Genomic DNA, 20,702 nt, shown 5'->3' on the forward strand with positions numbered 1-20,702 from the left:
TGCTAGGACCATTCTAAGTTAATTATGCATCCCAGTACTCATGTCACAGCTAACATCTTTCTGTCTAGATACAGTAATTATATTCCCCCATTACCATAGTATATGAGCATCCCACACTCTTTAACGGATTTAGCCCCATTTTAGAAATGATGGGGAACTGAGGCACTAAGGGTACATCTACACAGCCAACGGTAGCCTGAGGCAGCAAGCCGCCAAGCCCAGATTGATAGACTTGGGCTCACGTTAAAAACAGCTCTATGGGTGCTTGGGCTCAGAACCCTAATGAGGAGGGTAGACTAGGCTTCGCAGTTTGAGTGACAATGTCTGCACAGCTACTTTCAGCAGGGTAGCGTGAACCCGGGTCCGTTGGCCCATGCTCGGAGACTCACTGCCACAGGCTACGTCCATATACCCTACGTGGCTTGTCCATAGTCACACAGGAAGCCCATGGCAAAGCAGGGAATTGGCCCCAGGTCTCCCAAGTCCTAGACTAGCTCCCTAACCACAACCATCCTTCCTTTCTTGCTCTAAGTGGCAAAAGAGAATTCAACAGGGCTCCTTATGGAGCTGGACAATATTGCAACTTACACCAATAGGAAAGTCACTACTGAGTGACAAGAGTCTCAAAGCCCCCTGCCAATAGGAAGTGAGATGAGGATCTGAATCAAACTGGAGAGACATACGCCCATCTCCCAGGAGTGCAAAGCAACAGATCAGCTCTGCCACTAAACCAGCAGACATTCAATTACACTGAAAGGTGGCAAATTCAAAACTGGCTAAAAGCGAAAATTCTTTCCACACGATGCACCATTCGACTGTGGAACTCATTGTCACAAAAGATCACTGAGGCCTTAGCAGCATTCAGAAAGGGATTAGATATTTATATCACCAACAAGAATATAGAAAGTGAAATCCTGGCTCCATTGAAAGCAGTGGAAAAACTCCCATTGACTTCAATGGAGCCAGGACATCACCCCCTAGATACAATACAAAATATCAAAAGCAAACAAGATTTTCGCAAAGGATTTAAATCCTCCTGATTCAGGGCTTCTGCCAACCTCTAATTAATGGGAGTCAGGAAGACACTTGCCCTATGAACAGGTTATCCTATAACTTCAGGATTCTTGCACCTTTCTCTGAAGCACGGAGTACAGGCCACTGTTAGTGGTAGGATACTGACTAGGTAGAATGGAAAACTAGTTTGACCCACTATGGATCAAATTAGTTTCTATGTTCCTGTGGCAGTTGCTATGTTTTTGATGGCGTGAATTGCCTAGTGAGGAGGTAGAGCATGTTGCTTTCACGTCATACCCCACTTCCAGTACTTCTCAACAGTTAAACCTGTCAGACAAATTTTCCAACTCAACTAGATCATGAAATGTCCAGTCTGATATGTACAAGTCAAATTATTCCATTTATATTTTAATAAGTGTACCTGCTACCTTAAAGCATATAAACAATTGTTCTCCATCTCAAGATTAAAAAGATACTGCTTTGCAGCGATTGCTAATAGTGTTCTTACGGGCTGGGAGTGTGGATGGAGGGGAATATGCCATTTCTATTCTGACAGCTCATTAAACCAATGTTTACCTTGAAGCGTGAATATCCTGAACTGAACATCTTAGGTTTCTGCCTTTTCCTTAATTCCACAAGGCACTGCCATAACAGAGATTCAAACTTTTTCCTCCCAGCCCTTGTTTTCTATCAGAACACTGCTGTTACCATTAAGAAGGAAGTAAATGTACTGCAGTCATAAGTGTCCATTTGCCAGACACTCTGCAGTCTTAGTTACTCACAGTGGGAAAGAGTTCAGTCAAAGACACTGCTGTCCAAAATACATGTAAGTGCTTCCACCCAGCAGGCCTCACTTGTTATGTATTACAGTATGGATCACTGCCTATCTGGAAGTAAATTTCCAAGGCAACCAGCAGATACAAAGCAGCGTGTATGTGTGCAGTATCTGAAGGGAAGATCTGAATTTCAATATCATATAGGCAGATACTTTTACACATACACACTTCTATTTTATTCTACCACAACTGACTATATTTTTATACAGTTAGATGTTGCAAATTTGTTTTAATTCAACTACACTTGGCGTGTTCTTGCAACCGTTGTGGGAGTATCTATGAAAGTCTGCTCCAGAAAGGTGGAACACACCTATGAATACACTGTATAAATTTAGGGTTTGATTCAAAGTTCATTGAAATAAATAGAAAGACACCCAAACACACATACCCTTGCATAAAATTATCTTATTAATGAACAAGTCATGATGATGCAACTAGGGGCAATGGGATTTAATTAATTAAAGAGAAAAATTAGGTTGAATGTTATAGAAATCTTTTTTGACAATTACATCTCTTGGGCTGTGGATCTGTCTCCCAAGGGAAGTGGTGATCTTTCAAACTAACCAGGACTAAGCATTAGAAAAATATTTCATGGGATAATCCGACAGCGGTTCCCAGGAGATGGTGTTGATGATCTAACAGGCCACCACCATCTTGATTTGCTAGGGCTCCCCTCAAGTAAATTACACTTGGGGACTGGCAGAGAAGCGGGAAAAGATGTCATAATTGAAGGATTTTTCAGAGTAACAATGTTAAGCCAGGATCTGTCAGTGCTTCCCTCGCCTGCAGTGTCAGCATCATACACCACAGTCTTCTGTAACAGCACAGCGGTTCAGCCAGCCTCCCACCAGAATACTCAGAACACTGGCCTCTGCTCTCAGTTTTTCCCCCCTGAAACCTCGCTGTGTGAGTCTCTGTATGGTCAACAGCTATAAATCAAAGCCAAGATTGTGAAAATGCAAATAAACAAAGGGTAAGGAATGTGCACCTGCTGTTTCCTGCTCTATACTGGAGCTGCTTTATAGATGAACGTATGCACACACACTTACCTTCCTTGCCTCCTCCCCCACAGTTACCCTAAACAGCAGTGTCTATGTCTGCATCTAATCAGCCCAGCGTTCACCAAATCAAGCTGCACCAATGAACTCAACAATGCTTACGCCTGCATATGAAAAGAAAAAAAAAAATACAGCTCAAGGAGCAGGCCCTCTGAGTCCTCTTACATCCCGTGCCCGTACAGGAGGACTGACAACGGAGCAGGGAAAATACTTTATGCTACGGGATCTGCCGAGCAGGACTTGGCCTCTGTTCTGAGCATGTAGCCACAAGGCACTCCCTGATTCTGGACACAGCTCTAATTTTTAAGCTCCTCTTCCCTTCAACATCCATTCAGGAAAGATGAACTGTAGGGCTGAACCTCCTCCAACTTACCCAAACTATCCCTATCCCCATCTAGCTGATGAATACTCCCTGACCCAGCATTTTACTTCCCACAAGTAGGATACTAAAGTTGTCCCCAGTGATCAAGAAAGGAAGTACCGAGGAGGGATTGGGGAGAATGACTACGAGCTCTATTTTAGCCAAGCTGAACTTCAACTGATGGCTAGATAACCAAGAAGAGATCAGAGAGACAGGCCAAGATCTTAGATTGGACAGAAAGAAATAAGTTTGGAGTAGAAAGATAGCTTTAAGAGTCATCTTTGCAATTTACATGGAACCTAATTTACTCCCATGTTAATACACAGAGAGAATTTAGCGTTTAATTAAATGACCAAAATACTGTACTGTACAAAGTACACAGAGCCTAAAGCTTTCCTCTTGCTTTATGTTTTATAATTCTGGCACCAATTACTGTGGTATAACGTGATTGGCATTTAGTGGCACATCACAGTATTCAGAAAATTAAGGCTACTCAACTTTTAATGGTCTAGAGTTCTGGGAACTTCAAGCTCAGGATTGAAAGATTTTGTATACAACCCACATCAAACCAGAGGCACCAAATGCTGGGAAGCAGATGTGCAGTTCGGGTTGGACCCAAAAGCACTGAAAGGATAATTTGATAAATATGAACCAATTAAGCTTAAAGCCCCACAACTGCTGAAGCTGTTGACACTGCTATAAAATAAATCCCACCCAGGCATGAGTTTATGTTCTGTATTTATGCTGCCTGTTCCAAAGGATAAATGTACTTGTGTTTATGATTCAGGTGCTGGAAGCTGACTTTTCAATTCACTTCTTTGTTGTTGCCCCTTATGGAAGTGATACACATAATGCCATGGAAAGATCAGGATGTCCAGGTTTCCATATTGTGCAATACACACGTAAGTACAAGCCTTTAAAAAAGTAACCAAGTCACCCTCCTTGCACTTGAGACATTTGGGCACCTCTTAACCTGGACTCACAATTTAAGTCATGCTGCAGTCACATGGTTTGCATTTACATGGCAGAAAATGCAACCCCTCTAAATCTCTCTCTAAGACGCATCCACTGGTGAAAAAAGGAGGATCAAAGGGAAAGGCAGTTATTTATAGGTCTGGTCTAATCACATGCAAGACATTCTCCTCCTCTCATTCTGGAATTGTGACACTGGGCCCTGACACACCACACCTCTGGTCTAACATTTACAGGGTGCGTCTCATCCAGAAGGCCCCCACAGCTCTTTGAAAATGATCACACAATAACAACACTCCCATAGCACTTTTCAGCTTCAAACCATTTTGCAGACAAAGTAATTAATCTTCCCAGCACACACTGCTTAGATACTGTCACGGAGTCCCCGGGCGATGCTCTGGAACTGCCCCCCACAAAGCCAGTCAGGACTTTGGGGAGCCTCCTCTCCCTTGGAGCAGACTTGTTCAGGGCAAGAAGCTCACACGTCTTCACCTCCTGGGTCTCTCCTTGGAGCATTCAGCATCCTCTGCCCCTCCGTGTGCTTCCCACAGCGAGCCCACCCAGGCGGGGTCCTGGGGAAGCCACAGGGTTCTGCACCCCCACTTTGCAGTCAGACGTGACTCTCAGCCAGCAAAACAGAGGTTTATTCGATGACAGGAACAGAGTCTAAAACAGAGCTTGTAGATACAGCGAACCAGACCCCTCGGCCGGGTCCATTCTGGGGGGCAGTGAGCCAGACCCCTAGGTCTGCCCTTCACTCCTAGTCCCCAGCCAGCTCCAGACTAACCCCCCTCCAGCCCCTCCTCTCTGCTCAGCTCCTTTCCCGGGCCAGGAGGTCACCTGATCCCTTTGTCTCCAACACTTTCAGTTGGCACCTTTGCAGAGGAGGGGCCCAGGCCATCAGTTGCTAGGAGACAGAGTGCCCGGCATTTAGGTGCACTGGCCCCTTCCTCTGTAGCAATCACACACCCTTATCCCACCACCTAGATACTTAGGAACTGCATAGGGGACACTGAGGCACCAACACAGTGTTCAGAGCAAACATTAAGAACAGTCCCAGTTCGTCACAGATACCACAATGAGAAATATCATTGAAAAACTTAACCTAGGTAAATTAGATTATTAGCCCCCTTTTTACAGATGGAGAAACTGAAGCAAGTAACTTTCTCCAAGTTCTTACACCAAATCATGGGGAGAACCTAGATTAAACCCCCAAGCTCCCTGTCCTATGCTCACAATGCTAAACCATGCCCTGCTAAATGCAGGAATCACTTTATCCACTACTGACACGCAGTCATATTGGAGTTGAAATCAGAGGCGGCTCCAGGCCCCAGCACACCAAGCACGTGCTTGGGGCAGCAAGCCGTGGGGGGGTGCTCTGCCAGCGCTGCGAGGGCGGCAGGCAGGCTGTCCTCGGCGGCTTGCCTGTGGAGGGTCCGCTGGTCCTGCAGCTTCGGTGGACCTCCTGCAGATGTGCCTGCGGAGGGTCCGCTGGTCCTGTGGCTTTGGTGGACCTCCTGCAGGTGTGCCTGCAGAGGGTCCGCCAAAGCTGCTAGACCAGCGGACCCTCTGCAGGCAAGCCGCGGAAGGCAGCCTGCCTGCCGTGCTTGGGGCGGAAGAATTCCTAGAGTCGCGCCTGGTTGAAATACATTCATCTGTTTAAAAGTACCAAGCAAATCTACTAGGGCTGCTAACTTTTTAATCGCACGAAACTGAACACCCCTGCCCTGCCCTTTCTCCAAGGCCCCACCCCCACTCACACCATCCCCCCTTCCTCCGTCGCTCACTCTTCCCCACCCTCTCTCACTTTCACCAAGCTGGGGCTGGGCGTTGGGGTATGGGCTCTGGGCTGGGGGTGCAGGCTCTAGGCAGGGCAGAGGATGAGGGGTTTGGGACGAAGGGGGAGGTCAGGGCTCCAGCTGGGGCTGCGGGCTCTGGGGTGGGGCCAAGGAAGAGGGGTTTGGTGTGCAGGAGGGGGCTCTGGGCTGGGGTAGGGTGTTAGGGTGCAGGGGTGTGAGGGCTCTGGGGTGGGGACAGGGATAGGGGTTTGAGGTGTGAGAGGGCACTCTGGGCAGGGGCAGGGAATTGCAGTCGCGGATGGTGAGGGCTCTGGCTGGCGGTGGGGCCGGGTTGAAGAGAGAGGTCAGGGCTCCAGCTGCGGGTGTGGGCTCTGGGGTGGGAGGATGAGGGGTTTGGGGCATGGGAGGGGACTCTGGGCTGGGGCAGGGAGTTGGGGTGTGTGGAGGGTGTGGGGTCCCAACACTGCTTACTGCAGTGCCAAGGAAGCAGCCATCAGGTTCCAGTGGCCTCTAGGCGCATGGGTGACCAGGTGACTCTGTGCAGTGTGCACTGCCTTCACGCCTGCAAGCACCACCTCCCATAGCTCCCACTGATCACAATTCCCAGCCAACGGGAGCTGCAGAGGCGGTGCTGGAGGCAGGGGCAGCACGCAAAGCCTCCCAGTCCCTGGCCGCCCCAGTGCTTTAGGGGCCATAGGGAGCTGGCATCCGCATGCAACTAGGGCAGGCAGGGAGCCTGCCATAGACCTGGACCCCCCTGCACTGCTGACCAGACTTTTAACAGCCCGGTCAGCAGTGCCAGAGTCGCCAGGGTCCCTTTTCGACCAGGTGTTCTGGTCAAAAACCAGATGCCTGGCAACCCTAAAATCTACACAACTGTTTAGGACATATTTACCTGAACATGCCATGCTTACCTGAAGCCGGAGGAGGAATTTATTAAGGAGACAGAATGTAATGAGCTGGAATTTGGCCAGCATTCCTGTTCTCGTGGAAAATGCCATTGGATTGTTAATGGTCACAAGATCCTGACTGAATGTCACATGTCAAAAACAATGCAACACATCCCAGTACCTTGGTACAGTACTGACTAGGAGGAAAGAGTGCTAGCTACTGAATCGCAAACAACCTAGCTTTTCCTTGGAGGTTTCTTATCCAGGTATTAGGCCAACCCAATAGACTTTCCTTGCAAGAGGGGAAATACTGTAGCACCTGATACGGCTACAGCTCTTATGCAGGTTGCTTGCATTCACCCGATGAGCTGTATATGAATAGGGTGTTTGACTGGGACTCGAGACCTAATTTGAATTCTTGGCTCTGCCAATAATCTTGGACAAATCATTTCCTCTCTGCGCCTGTTTCTCCTTTTGTCTGTCTGTTTAGGATGTAAACTCTTCAGGAGGGACTTCATGGCAGGCACACTACGGCCCTGATCTCCGCTGGGCTCTCTCTTTGCCTTACTGTACTTACTGTACAGTACATTAAAAATAATAAATATACAAGTAAGATATTTCGGGGGGGGGGTAAAGATTGAACATTTATATAAAGTGCATGTAACAGGGAGACTGAGGCCCACCATTTCTCTTCCCACCTCCTCCTACGCACAGCTTGCTTGAAAAGGAAAGCACTAATCTGTTAAGAGGCTGAGCGGCCAGAATTTACAGTCAATAGCTCATCTTATCAAAGGCTGTTTATTGAGCAACCTTGACAAAGTAGGCCCTGGTTATAAACGTTACCTTTGATCAATAACTGTCACAAATGCATTAAAATTAACCTGTTAAAGCTTGTAATTGGAGTCACATTGTATCACGCTGTGTATAGCCTACCTAAAAAAAGATGTTTTATAGGACACAAAGTCCATTATAAAAGCAATCCGAGGAAAAATCAAAACACACTCTGTGAAACCAGTTATATCCTGATGGTGTCTGATCTCCCAACAATCCCCTTTGCTAGTTTGGGTGTCTCTGGTCCTTCTGTTTTGTCTTATTTATTAAGAAGAGGAGGGGAATGACTGGCTAAGGGAACTAGGTAATGGGATCCTGAATCTTTTACCTTTCAGGCCCTGATCCTAATCCAACCTAGATCAGTAGTGGTTGAAAAATATTGCATTTGGTGGACATTGGGTGGCCTGTGTAATAAATAATAAGAAGACATCAACTCACTCATCTATTTTTTATTATAGTAGCACCTAGGAGCCCCAGTTGTGGACTGGAACCCCATGGTGCTAGGCGCTGTACAAACACAGAACAAAAAGAGGGTCCCTGCCTCAAAGAGCTTCTAGTGCAAGTAGTCCAATGGCCAGAGGTGTGGAGAGAGAAAAGGAAAAAAATTCCCATTTTGTTTTTTTTGTTTTTTTTTTTTAGCAGAGAGGCTAAGATTGAAAGAAACAGCTGAGCTCCCTCTCATCCTTAGCCTGAGCCACCTGGATCAGGGCAAGGAACACAGGTGAAGCTCTGTGGAGAAACTGTGCATGTTCTGTACATAGAAGACCTCAGTTTCCTGGGCTGTCAATCCAGGAACATTCACAAGCAATGAATTCACAACAACATTTTAAAAAAGCCTGTAGGTTAATGAAAGAAGTGACAGCCACCACAAGCTATCGTAATGCAAATTATCAAAGGGAAGAGGTACATGGATCTCTGACTGTTGAAGGATGTGTATTAAAACCAAGAGGAGGAAGTAAGCACCTCACACTGCTCAAATGTTCCGGGTGGGGCGGGGGGAGGAAGGGGTGTGGGTGTGTGCACGTGCGCATGTCACTACCTGTTTCCAGAGGAAGCCACATCTAGGCCTCCTCAGCTAGAAAGTTGCCTCAATGCAGGACTCAAAGGGCAATTTAAGATGGAAAAATGATTTCCCCAGAGAAACACAAATCATACAAAGCAGCAGCATGGTCCAGTCGAAAGAGTCATGGGCTGGGAGATAGGAGACTTTGGTGCTACTCCCACCCCACCATTGACCTGATGTGTGACTTTAAGCCAGTTACTTTATCCCCATTTTATAGATGAGAAAACCAAGGCACAGATTGATAATGATACCAATTTTCTACAGCATTTTGAGATCTACAGACAAAAAGAGTGGAATTACCTTTGGATACCTGTCATATTATCTACAGTTAGATTCCTTGGCAGCCGTGAGCACAATTCCATAGTGCATACCAGTATTAGAACACACTTAAGGCTCACTCCTTGCCACCTATCTCCAAGGTACATTGCAACCACGATCAGTGCTGGCAAATAAAGAACAAGTATTTGCAAATCTTAAAGAAAAGGAATTTGCCATCGAGTGACAGAGGAAGTAAGGAGCAATGGGAAGGATAAAACCACCAAAAATCTCAGCACCCTTGAAACTTTTCCTCCTATAGGGCAACCAGCAGCCTAATGAACGATCGACTTTTCTGAAATGGGAACAGGCCTTCAGCCTGTCTAAACAGTTCCATGGGTTAAGCCAATTGACACCAGCTGAGGATCTGGTCCCAAATGAATACAGCTAGGATGTGAGAATGATCCCTATATAAACTAGAAACAAAGGTGTTTAAAAAGCATTTCACAATTCATCCTGACCCTAGCAAAGCCCATGTGAATGCAGTTTAGTCCTGTGCAGACCAGCAGCTAGTTTAGAAAGTTTTCAATCTCCCTAAGCAGCCGCTAAATGTAATGAAATACGAGGTAGCCCCCTGAACAGTGGTTAGTGCAGCTGCATCAAGTTTAAGCAAGGATACCACTGAACTCATCTTTTTGCTACAGTCAGAGCTGTGCTCTGTCTGCTATTTTTTTGCTGCAGCTGTGTCCCCAGGGCGTCAGCGTAACGTGCTTCTGCGTCTGTCTCCCCCGGTTGTGTCTGGATTGTGTTGTGCGCGCAGCACACAGACTATGAGACAACACACTTCTCTTACGTTCCCCTCTTGTGGTGGAGTGGCAGGGAGCCAAGGAAACGCTTTAATTCTGTCTTATTCTTGTAATGTTGTGTCCCAACTTAACGCTGCAACATGAACCACAATGTCCTCGGTAGTGACCAGCATCTCATCGTTAAAAGGAAGAATGCTCATAAATAAAACATGGATAGAATTAACATGGGTGAGGTGAATACACTTCTGAAGTCTATTACATTTAGATAAAAAGAAATGAAAAATCTACCTCTTTACTCCAAACCTATCTGCTTAAATAGAAAACTACAGAGCCGTGCAAGAGGCAGCATGGTCCAGTGGATAGGGCACTGGACCGGGACACAAGAGGCCTGGATTCTATTCCTGACACTGTTCATGGACAAGTCACGTCACCTCTCCGTGCCTGTATTCTCTCCTACCCTTTGTCTTGTCTATTTGGATTGGTTGGGATGTGCATAAGGACCACAGAAGGGGTGTTAAATCCAGCCCCAGAGTTTTAAATAGCAGTTTTAGGTATAGATCCACAGCCTAGGGGTTGAGGAGAAAGGATTTCTCCCAGCCCAGCTGAGCACTTTTATCACACAAATATACAGCCCATACTTTGATGACTAAGGTCAGTAGAGAAAAGAGAAAATCACCAGCTAAGGGGATACAGTACAGTCTGAATGGACCTGAAAGAGAACAGGATGCTGTATTTTGACTGTGAATTCTCTAGGCAGAGGGACTCTATGCTTATCCATTAGTCTTATTGTGCAGCATTTTACCACCTACTGCACTGTGTTAATAATACATGATTTAACATTGAAAGCCTTCTTACAATTGTACAGGTTAAATTAGCACTAATATGTACGCTTAAAATTACACAGACGAATGTTCTGCTGGCTGACAGAGAGAAAGAGTAGCCAAGTGACTTGCTATCTGGTTTCATTCTTACACATGCAATTCATTTTCATATCCCATAGGAGCAGCTTTGTTCTCTTGATCTCTACTCTAGGCCTCTTCTTACAGAGAAAAACATTTAATATGTTCCTGCATTCTAATAAAAAAAAAAAGCACGCGTTACAAGTGAGAGGATGTTCAGCTGTCTATTATACCTCCAAGCCATATAGACCCTACACTTACCAATAAATACTCATACATTTTATCTCAGGTGTAGAGAGTTGCAAAATGTAACTGATGCATTACATTTTTAAGTAAGGGGAGGAGAGGATGTTGTATCAGTCAGTACAACCAGGAGATGAGATATTTTATTCTCAATGACATGAACAGATCTCAAATATTGCTTGAATTTTCTTGCTACTTTAGAAACATATGAGTTTTTAATATTCAGCTGTGTTACGAAGTCTTCTCAGTCACAACACTCTCAAATTTGTCATGGTGTCTCTCTCAACATCCAAAGAAAAATGCTACAAAAATACAGGTTTCAGACTACAAAATGGTTTTATGAAACTGAAGTCAGAAATTCAAAATGGAAAAAGCCTTGCAGGTCAGAGTCCAACCACCAAACAAAACACTGCTTGTACACACAATTCTTCTCCCATAGAGAGGATGACAGAAACCACACAAGTGATTCGCTTAATGCAAAGTACTAAATGATCTGGGCCAATTCAGCAAAACACTTCAGTACATGCTTCACTTTAATACATTCATTGCCAAAAAAACTTTATTACTGAGGAATCCAGATTGACTAGCAGCGCCGGCACCCTTCAACAACATTGAGTATACCTGTACTTAAACCTTGGAAAGCCAGGAAATATTGGGTTACCGTACACACCAAGAACTGTATTACTGCTTAAATGCCTCAAGGATTTCACTTAAACACAAGTCTTTAGCCAAATTCATTTATCAGACTTGCACAGAAAAAGCAGGCTTATCTGATTCCTTCAGGGTTATCTTATTCCTCCAAACTTGAATTATAGAAGAAGACCACAATTGTACCACTGACACAGGTAACCCTTACTCGCAGGCATAGTGCACTGAGTAAGATTTAAAGACTTTCGCTGGTGAGAAACTGTTTTAACAGAGTAACCAACTTCTATGTGAGTCACTGCTGCTGAATTGAGCATGTACAGTATTTTATTTTAGACCGGGGCCGGCAACCTTTCAGAAATGCTGTGCCGAGTCTTCATTTATTCACTCTGATTTAAGGTTTCACATGCCAGTAATACATTTTAAGGTTTTTAGAAGGTCTCTTTCTATAAGTCTATAATATATAACTAAACTATTGTTGTATGTAAAGTAAATAAGGTTTTATGTTTAAGAACTTCATTTAAAATTAAATTAAATGCAGAGCCCCCTGGACAGTGGCCAGGACCTGGACAGTGTGAGTGCCACTGAAAATCAGCTCGCATGCCGCCTTCGGCACCTGTGCCATAGGTTGCCTACCCCTGTTTTAGACCATCACTACTGGACATTATTATATAGGATAAATCCAAATGACTAAAGTTAGCTCTTTACTGTGCCACACAGATAAAATAACTATCGATCCAAATCAAACCACATAGTAAGCACTGTACTTACTGAAACCAAATGATACTCTTACTAAATAATAATTCATAGAAGGGATCCAAAAATATTCATTTTTCACGTTTTTGACCAGTTCTAACATTTTACATTTTATTTCAAAGTCAAATAAAGAGTGTACCACTCTCACCACCACTTAAAACCCCAAAACAAAATTCTGCAACTCCTTGGCAATCTTGCCTTTAGCTCTTATCTGATTTTCCGAGAGATTAAGAAATCTTGACATAGTATTTATTGCCCTAGATTAATTCCCCCACAAGACTACATATTTTCTCAGTTACCAATTTGCAGTAGGTTATAAAACATCTATACACAGTGGTTCCAGACAGTTTACCTTAGAAGGATTAGAGATTATGAATATGATTATTCTGTTTTGTTTTTAAAACAGTACCAGTTATGCTGCCCCGGTTAAAGATGGCTTGGATTTATTTTCTATATACACAAGTTACGCTGGTTTACACATCAGTGTATTAGATTTTAACACATCTGAGAGATACATACTGTAACACATCTTGCCTGCTCCCTCATTCCTGCTTCTTCAGCACTCACACTGCCTCTCTCCAATCTATTCAAAGTCCATGTCACCCCGGGCTCCTTTTGACCCCTCCACTGACTTGCCATTTCCCACTGCATCAAATACAGGTTTCTTCTCTTCCCCTTTAATTCCCTTCCTTATCTGCTCCTGCCTTCCATCGCATCGCTCCCACCGATGCCAGCCGTGAACGCTTCATTTAGAATCAGAAGATTAGGGTTGAAAGAGACCTCAGGAGGTCATCTAGTCCAATCCCCTGCTCAAAGCTGGACCGACACCAACTAAATTATCCCAGCTTCTCTCTTCTCTCCCAAACATCCCCAGGCATTTTTCCACACTGCCCTTGACACATGATATGCTCTCCCTGAACTAATCCATAAGTCCACTCATCTTTCATATCCTTACTCAAGACCCACTGCCCCTGTGATGCCTACAAGAAACCAGCCTCAGAAGAGCAGCAGTCAGGGATAGCCGACTGAAACTCCATTCCAAAATGGAACTTTCTACAACATAAGGTCAAAGCTTGTCAGCGCAGGAGACAGCTTTCTTGGGGAGCAGTCTGAGACTGCAGAATGAACTTCCCTGGTTGCTAAGGACCACCAGAAACATCACACCCTTCTGTTCCAAGTGCAGGCTGCACTTCTTTAACCTCATCTCCTCTAACACAAACACAGAGCAATGTGGACGTTTAACTATGACCACCAACCAACCAAAACCCTAGCAAAACAAATCACTACACTGCACACCCAATTCTCCCCTGGGAACACGATGAGAGAAAGAATGGCCCACACAAGACAGATGTTAGTGCATTACTTCACGCACAACTGGAAGACGCTCAGATACTACAGTGATATAAAAGAATCTAAACAGAATTAGAATATGGAACCTGGTCTTATCTGGGACACTTGGGTATCTGCAACACAATCTATGTACAAATAAATTATCAATATAAAATGTGCATTTTGTGCTGGTTTTAATAAAAAGTAAAGATTTTAGAAGAGTGTTTCTGAGGTCTATGTTATACATAATGTACTTTTGCCAGAAAAGTTTGAGTAACAAAGACCATTAAGCTGAGATTTTCAAAAGTACTTATGAGATTTAGAGAGCACAAGGCTCATTGACTTTCCTGCCCTAAATCTTTTAGATGCTTTGGAAAGTCTCTCCTTTAAAAGTTTTGTGCAATCACCAACTTCAGCTACACAACTCAGTAAATTAACCAGCACTACCAGAGATGCCCAGCAGAAGCAAAACGCCAATTTAAATGCAAGTCAGTATACACATTGCAATGGTGTTTATGTTGCTTCCCTGGATAGTAAATGTTGTGAAAGATGATCATCTGTGATTCAGGTTTTAGAATGAAGATTCATTAATGTTGTGTGTCACACAAGCAGGGCAGAGCTTCCCTTTGTGAATGGATGGATAATGTAGCTGGTTGAGTGAGGAGTTCAGTTTCACAAAGACCAGTCCAACTAGATTAACTAATTATATAAATCTCTAGCTCCAAGGAAACACCACAACCCATTTGCAGGATATTATCTGCAACTTTTCAAAAAGGTTCAAATGTATGTGTTACCATATGCCAGTGCTTACGGACACCTAAAAGTGCAAAGGAGTATTAGGAACCGTGCAGATAGAATGCCATTCTAAAGATATGATAATGAAGAGGAAATGAAAAGGAAATAGCAAGATAAAAGGCCACTCTACCAAAGCCTCTCATGGAATGCCAATAATAATTTTCATCTGTATAAGTCCTTTCACTTAACCACCACAAACGTAACCATTACAAACATTAAGGGCCTGATCCAAAGCCTTTTGAAATAAATGGTAAAACTCCCACTGATTTCAATGGGCTTTTGGATCAAGCCCTAAATAATTAAGCCTCCTAACACACTTGGTGAGTTAAGTAAGCAAGAGCATTTCCCTTTTACAGATCAATAAACTGAGGCACAGAAAATCAGACAGAGATGAGAACAGAACCCAGGAGTTCGGATCTTATAAAAAAATTTGGGGTAAACTATTTGGGGTAAACAATTGACAACAGATTATGACAAGCATAACTCTTGAATATGTATAACGTTATTGAACTTCAGATTGTAGCGCTTCGTTATCATAACAGACTAACCTGACTCTCCATAGATCAATCTTATTGACAAGTTCTGCTTCTTTTTTAAAGGAAAATGCATACAATGGCATCATTTACAAAATATTACATAGAAAAAGGAAACATTAAATAGCCAAAAGACAATAGAGTCTTAAATAATCTGACAATAAACCAGTTTCCCCATGACAAACTCCTCAGCTGTCTGTCTACTGTAATCTCATCATCCCAGTCATTTTCATGAAGTACCTGGTTAGAGAAAACCTGAATTTCTAACATACACACAAATGGGGGGGGGGGGGGGAGGGAGACACCTTTCAGGCCTTTGTTTCATCTCAAAGATGTTTTGTCCTATATAGGTGACCTTTAAGCTCTTATCTTTAAAAATAAAACACACCACCTCCCTGACCCTCAAAATATTAGAATGTATGGAAACGCAGTGTTGGTACTCTCACACTTCTATTGAGACTCTCGGGATATGAGGTGTTATTCTTAAAGCCCCAGCCCCTGGAGTCACGTGATTACATGAGACTCAGCCTTTTTTTAAGTAAGCTCCTGGTTCTCATGGTTGTGGAGAAAAGTTTGAACATGTTACCCACAAACACACTACTGGCTGAAAAACCAGAAAGCAAATAAAAAGCAGCCCCCAAAATATGTTTTGGATTTTGGAGCCAGACTTGTGAGTTTTGAATGCTTGGGGCTGGCAATACTGATTTGAGGCCACTCCAATTACCTTAATTCTGCCCCCTTCAGCCCTGCGCTCACAGAGGTTGGTCCCATGCTTTCTGAAGTCAATAAGAATCTTTCCACTGACTTCCATAGGTTTTGGCTCAAACTCTGGACAAGACCTTGGCCCCTGAAAGTCAATAGCAAAACTTCCATTGACTTACGTGGAGTCAGGATTTTATCCTTTGCATGTAAGATGGAGATATTAGATGGAGGACTTTTAAATGAAGTAAGATCTGATGAAGATTTTAAGAAGTTTGTAGCCTGTGACTACCGACAAATCAAATTCACCTCCTTCGCAGGGTTTACCTGTGGAGTCAAGACTGGCGTACTTGGCTTTGGTTTTAAACTAAAGCAAAATTAATAACTCATAGGGAACAATCTATTTAATGAATCAAAGGCCTGATTCTCGTTGGTAAATCAGCTTAGCTACATTGCTTTCACTGGACTGATGTTGATCTTTACAGCTGAGGATCTACCCTTCTGACTATTCTCTAGCTGCAAATTATCCACAACCAGCTTATACTTTTTTCAGATTCATTCATTATTCAGATTTCAGTGGTAGCCATGTTAGTCTGTATCAGCAAAAAAAACGAGGAGTCCTTGTGGCACCTTAGAGACTAACACATTTATCTGGGCATAAGCTTCTTACCTCCTATTATTTGGCAAATGCTACTATCATAGCTTGCTTAGAAGAAGGTTATTGTAGTTACCTAATATTTTAAGCTCAAAATACTGTATATTAGTTAATTTTGATTGGATAGATGGGTCACATGACATTGCTTTTGCTTCCTGGCTGGTTAGGTGTAACTCTTCTATCTCAACCCATGAGGCTCTCTCTGTTCTGTTCCACTGATGCCAGCCCACTCCTCTCCCCCCTATGCGGTTTCCCTCTGCCTTTCCCCATATGGTGGCCATCCAGTGTTTATAAACTCCACAGAGTAGTTAAGTTACACAAAAACTGCTTCAAATAACTGTACAATTCCATCCACAAAACTACTCCAACGTAGCAGTCCCTGCCAAAACCAACAGATTAAAACAAATTTGGAGTATTTAGGCCAAACCATTTTGGACTTTTGGTGTCCCCAAAATATATATGAACATGGTCCCAAGTAACTTGTTTCATATACCTTAGGCTTGCCCAAAAAATTTCCTACACTGGCATTAAAACAAACAAAACAAAAAACAAACCACATCTAACACTCAGCTAATTTGGTTTAGTTCTGGGAAAGTTTGCTGCAGGGACAAAACTGTGTTTAACATGAAAAGCTATTTTAATCTCAGTTACGGCAAGACCAGCATTTCTCCATTGTTCAGACGGATTTACAGGCCTAGATAAAATTTATTAAACCACACGTAAACAATAAGTGCCTTAAAATGCTGTGTACCTCTGGTCAGCTCAGAACATAAACCAATTCTGTTTTTCAGACAATTTTAAAATAATACTTTCCTACAACACAGAAGCTAAAAAACAACAAAGTTATATCTTAAATACAGGCAGTACGTGGTAAATAAAGGTGGGGTTTGGTTGAGTTATGTTTAAAACTTAATGGTACAACTTCCAATTCTTCTTTTTGAACAAAGAGCTTTGGAAAAACCTGATCAGAAACAGGGCAGGAATCTCAGGGGAAGAGCAGATGAAAGAAAAAGTTGAAATTCATTTCCATGGCTAGACTATGCAAGGCAAACAGAGACTATTAAACATGTATCTGCAGCAGCCCTATTGGTAATAAAGCCAAGAAACATTCCCTAGATGTCTTGGGTATTCTTCTCTATTACCACAGCCTGTTTCCCAAAGCTTCACCATATTTTACATATGTATATTTCTGTCTTCGGAGTCTTGCCACCCCATTCCCCTGGCTCTAGTCTCCCAATTCAGGCTTGTTGGGAAGTATTTTTTCCCCTCTCCCTGTAGCAGCATAACAATAAAAAGTCAGCATTTTTAGCACCTCAAATTTCCAAATACATTGCTGAAGATCATTAGAAGCTGTCAATATTTACATAAAACATGCTACTGCTTAGCTTTTAACTAGCTCTGTAGAGCCAATATTGCACAGAAAGATCTGACTGGACAAAGGATACATCAAACTTTTGGGAATCTTTCCATAATAAAAAGAAAAAAATAACATGCCTTACTCTCTACTGAAACCTAAATTTGACTTCCCAACTAAATTAACAAGCTACTTCCCCTCAAAGGATTAAAACCTAAAGCGCTAGGCGACAAATTTAACTATCAAAATAGAATGAATACACAGACACAAACACGTGTGTTTTTTTTAGATGTAACCTAATAAAAATATAATAAGTAACTTCTAGCCAGTGATTTCTGAGAGGAATATAATTATAGTTGGCTAGTGGTATAACTCGACTCCACAATTGTCTTCCCAACTTACGCACTGAAGCCCCAGTTCATCCAAGCATTTAAGCATATATGTAAGACCCAGTGAATTCAAAACCGAACTTAAAGTTAAACATATGTTTAACGGTTTTGATGAGTTGGGGCCTAAAAGATAATAAAACTGAATTACTGTACAAAGTGTAATCAAGCCGGCAAAGGAGAGAATATATTTTACATTTATTGCTAGGTGAGTCAATTAAATGTGCCTTTGACCATTATAACAGCAGCCACAAGATATGAGATGTGTAGTCTTAAAAAAAAAAAAAAAATAGCATATACGTGAATGTATTTCACCCTTACAATCGCAGGTGACTTGGATATCTTTAGTGAACTTCATTCACAGCCCTTTCCAGAAATAATACACATTCATAAACACCGGATTTCAAATTGATGTGAACAGTTATGCAGAATATTAAACCATTCTTCAGCTACATTTTATGAATTTTACACACTCATAAGTATTTATACTATGGTATTTATTATTTTTAACGTGGGTAACATCCAAAATGTACCAGAAACTTTTCTAACAGAGCAAGGTGCAATTCCTGTCCCAAAGAGTTTAGATTATACTGGTAGCCATAATGCAACAAGTGAAAGCCATAACAGATGAGGGAAAGAGGAGGATAAGCACATGGAGGTTTTGACAGAAATATAGTCATGAGGTCACCTAGTTGTTAAGGACATCTTGTTACAAGATATGTTCACCGTTATTCAGCAAACTAATATTACAATCTAATCTCACCACCATCCCTCTATTATCTCTTATGGATTTTGCTACATTTCAAAATTGTATTGTGTTGGAACATAATTTTCAACAGTTGAATTAGTTGGCATGATGCTTCTGACCACATCCGAGTCCTCTGTCTAGACCAGGACAAATGGTTTTTAGCTTCGTATCAGCTGACTGATCATGAATCACACTTAGCTGATTCTGAATATAATTTGTCCACTTAGATGTGGTCAGAATCGTGTCAGCTAACTCATTTGTTCACACTCATTTTCAAACACTATACAATTCTGCAATGAAGCGAAGTCCTTGTAAAGCAAAATGCTCCCTTACCCAACTAGCCTCCACGATCTCCCTCAAAACACTTTCTGATGCTTTTCCCCCCATGGTCCTCCTCAACCAACACACCCTTTACTAGCCAACCCTCCTGGCTGCTCTATTTTAATATACAGTCAGCTGCATAGTGTAATACTTTGCACTTCTATACATATTTTCATCTACTGAGGTCAAAGTGTTTTATCAGTATTATTTAACTAGAGGGACACTCAGGTCAAACTTGGTCCTAAATTTCGGTTTTGTAAAAACCCATCTTTAGAGACTCTTGCAGCAACAGAAATATTTCCAGGAATTTTTACAATTTAATTCCAATAACAACAGTTTTTGTAATTGTTTTAATACCCATTTCCCTGAAATGTCTCCAACCTACACACTGCAGCATTGTGCTAGAACCTAAGAGTAAAACTGACTACAAACTGGGCTCATAAATAGAAGTGAGATTGACAGGATTATTTTCCAAAGTCAAACGTGTGGAAAGTAAAACAGACAGCGAAAGTTATGAGAACTCAGTCCAGTTTTAAAATTTAAGCTAAAAACATTATTTCCAAAGATACTTTCCAAAAATATATGGGCCATGATTTTCAAAAATGGCTAGTGGTTTTGGGTACCCAGACGGAGAGATACCTTCAAAGGACCTGAAGCTCAAAAAGTGCTAAAAACCCACCTTCTGAAAATCAGGTCCCTTTAACGGCACCTCAAATGAGGCCCCCCAAAATGGAGCCAACCAGAATTATCAGTCACTTTGGAAAATATCTTGGCTTTGAATTTTTATCTGACAGCTCAATAGAGAGGGTAAGGCTTGGGGAAACTATCAACCAACACAGGGGATCTGCAACTTTAACCAGTGACCTGAGCGGTGGGAAGGGAAGAGCTCTAGCAAATTACAGGTAGGGGAATAATAAGAGTTTATCTGGGGTCCTCCCAACCCCTTCCCTGCCCCCCCCCCCGCACTGGAAGAATAATGGGGACAAGGGATGTTTGCAGAGTCCCCAGATCTCTTTCATCCCCTCCCCCCCCCCCGGGGTACTCCAGGCTGCCCCTTGGAAGGGTTTTTCCCCCCTTCACAGCTGCTGAGAGAGACCCGTCAACCTGCCCCCTCCCCAGGCACCTCGGCTCCCGCACGTGGGGGGGTGTATCCGGCATTGTGCGCAGCCCGCGCCGGGAGCGCTAACAATAAAGAAGCGGGCGGGGAGGCTGCGCCCCGGCGGGGACGAAAATGTGGGTGTCCCCCCCCCCCAGTATCATAGGATCCCCCCAAAAGCCGGGGGGGCAGGGAGACCCCTTCCCACGTCCCCCGCCCCCCCTACCTCTATCTTGTCCACGCGGCGGGCGCAGCCCACCACCTTCATGCCGTGCTGCACCAGAGCCCGCGCCACGGCCGCCCCGATGCCCACCGAGGCGCCGGTCACCAGCGCCACTCGGCCCGTCCAGCGCTCCAT

The 20,702-nt window shown here is 43.3% G+C and overlaps 1 protein-coding gene across 1 annotated transcript in view; it reads right to left on the reverse strand.

Annotated features, from left to right (window-relative positions):
• DHRS11 (dehydrogenase/reductase 11) overlaps positions 1 to 20,702 on the reverse strand; it is a 63,525-nt gene extending 42,823 nt beyond the window's left edge. The window contains exon 1 of the mRNA XM_032779342.1: positions 20,571 to 20,702. Coding sequence (XP_032635233.1) covers positions 20,571 to 20,702 — 132 coding nt within the window. The remainder of the gene's footprint in view (positions 1 to 20,570) is intronic.

This window comes from Chelonoidis abingdonii, chromosome 20 (assembly GCF_003597395.2).
Source record: "Chelonoidis abingdonii isolate Lonesome George chromosome 20, CheloAbing_2.0, whole genome shotgun sequence".
Lineage (NCBI taxonomy): Eukaryota > Metazoa > Chordata > Testudines > Testudinidae > Chelonoidis > Chelonoidis abingdonii.